Consider the following 8,367-nt stretch of genomic DNA (forward strand, 5'->3'; position numbering starts at 1 on the left):
CTCTAACCAAAATTAATTCAGACACGAAATTGTTTGAACTTGAAGTGTCTAAAACTTAAAATGATCAAAAATCCTAATGACCCCGTTCAAAAAATTGAATTTTGAATTGGAATTACTAGTTCAAAACAACTCGAACTTATAATTACTTAAATCTAAAATGATACAACTTACTTAAAATTAAATCAATCTCAATTCTAGTTTAAGCAGGATGAAAGCACAAATATAATTCATTTATTCTTTGGATTAATGTGATCAACATTAAAACTACATCATCAAGAACACTAACTACCAGAGTATTAATTGTAAACTTCAAGACAAATATAAATTACTAGTTACTCTTCAATCTTCAAAGTTGGCTTCAATGAAAGCTTCCCTAAAAACTTTGTCGAAGAATATTAGAAAAAACACAAAGAAACAATTAAATTGAATCACCATTCAAGCGAATCATGTTAATAATGGAAAGCGAAATAGCAGACAACATGAAGGCATCGTTGTTCCTCTTCGTCAATGGCGAAACCACGCCTTCTTTTTCCTTGAACCCATCTTCACAAGTTGTAGTAGCATCCATCACCGAACTCACATCAATGTTAGCATCGTCGTAGTGCTTGGCCTTGTAATCTTGGAGGGCCTGTTTGGTTGTAGGGATAGCATCGGAATAAAGATCAAAGCAATCGTGCAAGCATGATCTGACGAAAGGGTCCATCTGTTTTCGATTCTTCAACAGTTCCTTAATGTGAGACCTTGTGTTGGTTACGTTGCGGCCGAGTAGGGTGATGGAAATCTTGCCGAGTTGGCGAAGGTCGTTGGCGCAGTGGCTGTGGGGAGCTGCTTGAAGAGAGGTGACGCAGAAATTGTAGCTGAGGTTTGGGTCGCTTTGGGCGCATTTCTTGCAGGTCTTGCGTATGAGACTGTCATTGGTGGCGGTTAAGCCATGGGAGGTTGAAATAGAGACAAAGAAGAAGAAAATGCGGAGAAAGAGAGGGATGACAAAGGAAGAAGACAAGGTTTGCCTCATATCTGTTTATTAAGTTTGGTCGTAAGGTTTTGTAATCTTTGTTGCTGTTGGTCTTGGACATCATGATACTTACATATATAGCGAAGGTGCTATTAATTTGGAATGTCAGATTTTAATATTAATTTTTTATAAAAATCTATTTTGTACTCGAATGAAATTTAAAATTTAATTTATTATATTTTAAAATAATAAATTTATTTGCTCGCCACGTAATTATACCAACTTTAAAAGAAATCATTATAAGCTTAGTAAATATAATTGTAAGCAAATTTTGACAAAATAAATACTAATGACGACAACAATTGAATTGTAAATAAAATATAAGAGTGTAACTTTTAACTTTTTAAATGGTTGAATAAAATCTCAAATTTTATTAAAGTACATTTATCAACCAAATATTTTTTTTATATATAATATTTAAACTAAGCATAATTCATTATCTTTAAAATAGAAAATATTACACGCTTATATGTTTGAAGTTGTATCCTTTAAATTATCACAATAATAACAATGTTTAGATAACTATATAATTTATATTTTGATTTTTAATAATTACCTTAAATTAAAAACATTGGTAAAAAGAAAATAGATATATTTGGGTGGAGTAGCTGTGAATTTACATCTACATTACTTGTAAAATGGTTTCTAATACATGCTTTTGTTGGCTTCCCAAAAATGGTTACTGAAGATTAAAGAATGAGATTGCTCCAAATTATGCAAGTAGCCGCCCCCAATTAATTGGTGTTCCTACGCTATTATTACAAATCAATCCCACCTTTGCTTACAAGTAAATCCATATTGCTTTTCTTCATAATTCCTTCCACTACTATTGCCACTACGGACTTGAAGGAGGCTCATCAAGATTCAACATATTCACGCTCAAATCTTGTGTTAAATTGGCCAAGTCATCCGTTCCCTTGACCAAAAATGTGTCCCAACTTCTACTACTCACCCTTCACTGGTTAGAGTCTAAACAATCTTTAATTGGGTGATAATTCTCACGGAATCTTTTCAAAAACTGAGCCACTAGTAATGCATAAGTTCGACGATCAGCGCAATGACTTCGCAAGGCATAATCCCATTCGGACCCCCAAAGTTCCATTCTGTCAATCCAATTTTCAGCATAAAACCCCCAACCCAATTCATTGTCTCGTCTCGTAATAACCCTCCAGCAGAAGCGATTTAACTGCTCCATCAATATTCAAAATGCAAATTCCTGCATGCCATCGTTTCTAACCGAGTTCATAGCTTTGCTGATGTCACTTGCAAATTTCTGAGCATAGCTTAAGATTTGCACCACAGAGTAAGTATGACCTTGGATATTAAACTTATTTAGACACTTTCACAAGCTCTACAAGGCAGTTACAAACAAAGACACCCCTAGGCAAGAAAAAGTTTGCTAACTGAAACTTACCACAATTTTGCTGCAACCTGCAGTGAGAAAAACTCTCGTTGTCATTGTTCAACCAGGAGAGCCAGCCAAAGTTCTTTCGCTGCCAAACACTAGCAGAAAATAGGGCCTACGGACTCCACTTCTGCCCCACACATTGTGCAAGCTGCATTATCGATCATCGACTTCCGGAACCAAACTGGTTCATATTCAAACGATTCAAGAAAATCAACCACAGAAGAATCTAACACGTTCTGTACAAGTCAGCTGCCATATCCAATCGACTCGCATTTCCATATCCAATTGAGTCGCCTGTTTTGCGAGCATGGCATAAGCCGACCCACCAAAAATTTTCCATCGCTTCAAAACCCCAGCAACAAGTATCTTGAACGTGCTGATGATCATGAACCGAACGATCTCCAATCAGGCCCGCGACTCCCATTGACCCTCACTGTTAATATAGTCCACCACTCTATTAGCTCTTATCTCGGGCGCCCAAAATAAAGAATCTAATAAAAAACTCAGGTGCCAAAAAATCTTATGTTTGAAGTTAGTACAACAGAAAGTCCTTCAAAATTAATTTTTTTTACCCAAAAGTTTTAAGAATTTACATAACGTATCACTTGTAGAATGCCAAAGTTTTTAAGAAATTACATGAAGTGTCACTTTTTACATGACATACTTGTAGAACAAGAAATTACATGATGCATAACGTTTCAAGTTATTTGTTAGAACAGGAAAATATCTTCCAGAATTTGTTGAAAAATCAATAGATTCAAAATAGTTGATGGATTTCACAACTCCCATGGAGTCGAATTTTAATGATTTCATATTTTTCCCCCAAAGATTTTATGGAGGCATGTTTAAGAACACCAAGCTTTCTTAACATTTAAACAATTATTATCATCTCCAATAAGTTACTAACATAAATGTAGCAGCAGCTGAAGAACATTATAATTGCAATTAAAAACCGCTAAATTCTGAAATACAATTGATTCTTCATCTTAGAACAAAACACCAGAAAAAACTTCAATCAACTTCAGCTAACAAGTCACTCTCTTTACAAAACACATGCTTAGTATCTGTTCCCAAATCCACCTGCAAACAACACTAGCATTTTAGAACCCTCATGTGCAGTGCACCCAAGTTTTTGAAATATAACATTACTATTATGTTAGTCAAAGAAACCTACGGCCGATGAATGAACCAGAGATTATGCCTAAAAAGCCATTCATCGCTATAACAGATACCATCATTTTAATAGTTGGTCATAGTCTTACTGCAAAACTTGCAAGTTACCAGAATTTCTTTTCTAACTAGGCTGAATGTCGACATATAAGACATATTTTCATCAAAAAGGAATGCTAACTAACCTCATAAGCATTTATATCCGAGAAAAGAACCTGCATAAGTATAGGAATTCTTTTAGATTGTATTAGAAGAATAACTACATACGAAAATGGCAGCATTTTGACAGGCATCACTTAGCATAAGATTGCTCAGAAAATTCCTGAATTCGTTTACCTTCTTTCCAGTTTCCATGTTTCCTACTTCGGCACCGACCGAAACTATCTGAAGTGGAAATCATAAAATGAATTAAGACATCTCAAGCATTCATTTGAAAAGGGGAAAAAGATATTTAACAAATTGTCATCATACCTCCCCCATGAGGTACCTCTCAAACTTGACAGCTGATTTGGGCAACAAAACTCCACCAGCTGATTTCTGTGGTATAAAAATTGCAATTCATTTGCTCAACAATTGGCAACAATAGGGGGACAAAACAGAAGATATTCATCACTTGACACTAACACAAAGTAGATAATCTGTCAAAGAGAGCTAATGGTTTACACGTTTATACACCACAGCCTAGAAATGTGCATTCATCCACCAATAAGTCATCATGTAAATATACTTCTATGCTTAAAAGTGCTTCACTGAGTTAATGTCAAGAGTTAACAAGATACAAACTCACTTAATAAAACTACTTAACAATCTAAATATAGAGTAGTAAAACCAACATCAATTAAGAATAGCAAAGTTATGTAACCCAATTTTCCTATAAACTCAGAGAACAGGAAACAAACAATTCTCATAGTTGCATTTAAAGGAACAAGCTTGAAACTAAAGAAACCCGGATTTGGGATAACCCAACCAGTTAGAACAAGCAACTTCAGTACTAAACAGAAATGGATAAGTAACCAATATATACCTCGGATAATTCTTGGAGACGGATAAGAACTCTGTCAGCTTGAGGAACAACCTGAAAAAAAAAGTAAATTTAGAACATGTGTTTACAAATACAAATTAAATCGTCTTTAGCTAACTCAGATTATGAAATTAAACAAAAATACCTTGGTGGGCTCCCATTTAGTGGCCACAGCATTGATTCTAAGTGAATTTCTTCGAGTCCCTGCTTGAAACCCAAAGTACAAAGAGAAACCGATTAGGAAAAAAAAAATCTAAACAATACAAAGGGAGAGATTTTGTAGAAAAGAGAGCCTAAGGCTAAGGCTAACGTAAACTAACCGGGAAGTTTGTGGGTTGAAAGAGAAGAGAAGGTAGGCTTGTTTGAAGTGAAGGTTTTGGGTAGTGCCAAAAATGTAGACGCCATGGATAAGAAAGCTGCTTTGAATCGACGATAGAATCAAAGTAAGGAAGCGTTTGGCTACACAAAGCAACTAAATCTAAAGCCCTGATTCGCTTCTTAGGGTTTTATAAGCTTACATGTCATGTTTTCGTCACATCATCCATGCCTGACCCAAGTTCTAGAGACTTCCTCACATTTTTTTTTCCTTGATGGCGAGGTAATGGAAAATTCGAAAAAAAAATCGTTTTTTAAAATTATTTAGTAAATTATTTCGCTTTTTTTAAATTTAAAGAAATATATGTTTTTAGGAAGAGAAACCAACAATTCGTTTCAAAAAATATATCTTTTTGAAAAGCGCTTTTAATATTTTAATTCCGCTAATTTTCTATTTCACATTGTTTAAAGTTTTTAAATATATTATTTTTCAGTTTTTTATTTTTAATTCATTTTAACTAATAATCCTTTTATTTATATAAATAAAATAATAAATATGTAATTATATAATAAAAATATATATTATATTTCATTATGTTAAAAGTATTTTTAATTAATAACTCCTTTATTTATATAAATAAATTAATAATTATATAATAAAATATATTTTATTTTTAAAAAACATTAACTAGTTTTTATATATATATTTTTATTTATATAAAATATTTATTTTCTTTACCTAAATTGTAGGTATGATAATTTCTAATATTATAAAATTAAATAATTATTTTAAATATTATTATTTTTATATGTAAAATATTTCAAATATCATTGTTTTTTCATCTACATTGTAAGTATGATATTTAAAATATTTTATATGTGAAATATTTCAATTAATTATCCAAATATCATTATGTTTATATGTGAAATATTTCAAATAATTATTTCAAATACACATACAAAAATATATAATACTAAAATTCACTCCACTCATGATATGGGTTGAAAATAAATATTTCCCATATAAAATTATATTACTAAAAATAATGATATTTGAAATAATTAATTGATTTTATAATATTAGAATATACTATACTCACAATGTAGATAAAAACAATTATATTTGAAATATTTTATATCTAAAATAATAATATTTGAAATAATTATTTGATTTTATAATATTAGAAATCACCACACCCATAATGTAGGTGGAGAAAATAAATATTTGACATATAAATATTATATATAAAAAGAAATATATTAAAAAATTAGTTGATGTTTTTAAAAAATAAAATATATTTAACATAATGATAAATATAAAATATATATTTATTATTTTATTTATATAAATAAAAGAGTTATTAATTAAAATATTTTTAACATAATAATATATATGTTGGGGAACCCAATTAAGTAATGAACAAGTAAAAAAGTAACGGAAGAAATTGAGAATTTGAACACACAAATTTAACGTGGAAAAACATTTCCAAAGAGGATAAAAAACCACGAGTACAGATAATTTTACTGTAATGGACAAAAAAAACAAAGAGTACAAAATATTGAGATAAAAACTAAACCCCTAAACCCGAAAATAAAGAACCCTCAAAATATAAACAAAATTCTCCAAAGTGTTATAAGTTCTAATCTTTAATGGGTATTTTTTCTAATGTTGGAAAAGAGTCTATTTATAAGCTAAATTTGTAGGTGGGATAATAATAAAATAATCTAAACTAATTAGAGTTCCATTGAAACAAATAAATGAGATTATCTCTTAAATTTGACTGAAATATAAGACATACTCAACAATATATAACATATATTTTATTATATAATTACATATTTATTATTTTATTTATATAAATAAAAGATTTATTGATTAAAAAGATGAATTGAAAATAAAAAACCTAAAATGGTATATTTAATAATTAAAACATTAATTAAAAATAAAATAAAAACTTGAAACAATATGAATTAAAAATACAAATGTTGTTAGAAAAGGAATTGAACACGAGACTCAAGGATGGAATTATTATTATTTGACTGTATAATCAAAGAAGCTATCATGTTAAAAGAAAATGCATTTCGTAGAAAGCATTTAAAAAAAAAACCATTTTCTCAAGATGCGTTTTCGATTTTCCTTTCAAAAAAATGACTTAATTTCTTAAATTTCAAAAAAAAAATCTAATTAGCTAGTTAACTTTAAAAAACGACATTTTTTTTTTTTGCTAATTCTCCCCAAGGTAATATTTCTTTTAAAAGAATGTGAGGTAATATTATTTTTGTAAGATAAGTGTGATAATTGAATTTAAGTGTTATTATTTGTAATTATATAAGAGTGATATATTTGCATAATCATTGTAATTTACAGGTTCCGCTAAATTGAGTATGATTGGAGTACTTCAATTACACGTTCCAATTATTAGGAAAGTGAGAATTTTTAACACCCCGTCACCTGACCTGGCCGTTGGGTCTAAGTTATGAGATGTCACAAACCTTACTGAAGTAACCACAATCAAGTACGAGCAATTTATAGCAATCAATAGTTAAAATTCAGCTAAAACATACATTCAATATGGGGTGGAATCAATTTCGAGTCTTGCATGAGCTTATGTAAGCTCTAAAGCTAGCTCGACATAGGGATAGGACTTAATTGCAAAGAATACAAAATTTTAGGACAACGTCGTGACATGAGGGAGTTCCTAGTCACAATGTGACTCATTGTTTTGGTCTCATCGCAACGACGGGGTTCGTCGTCACACCATGACCTAAAGCACATTCTCATCTCAATAACCTACAATTGACGTCGCAACATGACTTTCTCATCGTGACAACGTTCGAACGACGTCACGATGTCACTCTTTGTTTCTACAATATTCAATCTTCAAATCTACAAAATTTTACCACTTTAGTTAAAATCAAATCAATGCTAACTAGCATGCATCTTAAACTTAATTTATACATCAATTCAAATTCTCATACTCATGCCATTTTCACCTAATATACTAGACCTATTAGCAACTCTATGCTTCATGATATATACTAGAACATGACTTCATGATATATACTAAAACATGACCAAATTCATGTTAACATAAACATACCAAATACTTGTCCAATTCATATCCAAATACAAATCAAACAATCAGAACTTACCAATGATTTCATATCCAAACATTAAGATATGTATATATACACACCTTTCTACTATCAAACACTACCTACACCATAATGAAAACATATCCACCTTGACACAATTCATACCACTTTTACTTACCAAATATGCTATCATATCTCATCAAATTTACCTATATCAAAACTTACCATTTTCAATTAGGCCTCAACTATTCACACCACAATTACATAATAGCTTGCAAATAACTACTTAATACATATAACATCTTCCAAATCAACACTCCTAACCATGACCAAAATACCAAA

At 30.6% G+C, this 8,367-nt stretch overlaps 2 protein-coding genes across 2 annotated transcripts; both read right to left on the reverse strand.

The window, feature by feature from the left end:
* Positions 1 to 209: 209 nt before the first annotated feature.
* On the reverse strand, positions 210 to 1,096 carry LOC108469386 (putative invertase inhibitor). Its single transcript, XM_017770275.2, has one exon. It carries the CDS (start codon positions 1,013 to 1,015, stop codon positions 419 to 421), a length of 597 nt encoding a protein of 198 aa, XP_017625764.1. The 5' UTR covers positions 1,016 to 1,096; the 3' UTR covers positions 210 to 418.
* A 2,187-nt stretch (positions 1,097 to 3,283) lies between these two features.
* On the reverse strand, positions 3,284 to 5,123 carry LOC108467651 (10 kDa chaperonin 1, chloroplastic). The gene is made up of 7 exons (XM_017768368.2): positions 4,935 to 5,123; positions 4,760 to 4,818; positions 4,618 to 4,668; positions 4,065 to 4,130; positions 3,930 to 3,977; positions 3,779 to 3,808; positions 3,284 to 3,503 (listed from the first exon to the last, which is right to left on the reverse strand). The coding sequence occupies exons 1-7, from the start codon at positions 5,017 to 5,019 to the stop codon at positions 3,435 to 3,437; spliced, it is 408 nt and encodes a 135-aa protein (XP_017623857.1). The 5' UTR covers positions 5,020 to 5,123; the 3' UTR covers positions 3,284 to 3,434.
* Positions 5,124 to 8,367: the final 3,244 nt, after the last annotated feature.

This window comes from Gossypium arboreum, chromosome 8 (assembly GCF_025698485.1).
Source record: "Gossypium arboreum isolate Shixiya-1 chromosome 8, ASM2569848v2, whole genome shotgun sequence".
In the NCBI taxonomy this organism is placed as follows: Eukaryota; Viridiplantae; Streptophyta; class Magnoliopsida; order Malvales; family Malvaceae; genus Gossypium; species Gossypium arboreum.

What these genes read in the sequence shown, in the direction of transcription:
- LOC108469386 (XM_017770275.2), bottom strand. Translation starts at nt 1,015, where the DNA reads ATGAGGCAAACCTTGTCTTCTTCCTTTGTCATCCCTCTCTTTCTCCGC.
- LOC108467651 (XM_017768368.2), bottom strand. Translation starts at nt 5,019, where the DNA reads ATGGCGTCTACATTTTTGGCACTACCCAAAACCTTCACTTCAAACAAG. An exon ending in AGAGGTACCTCATGGGGGAG is followed by an intron (nt 3,978 to 4,064) that starts GTATGATGACAA and finishes TTTCCACTTCAG; the next exon opens with ATAGTTTCGGTCGGTGCCGA. An exon ending in ACATGGAAACTGGAAAGAAG is followed by an intron (nt 3,809 to 3,929) that starts GTAAACGAATTC and finishes ATACTTATGCAG; the next exon opens with GTTCTTTTCTCGGATATAAA.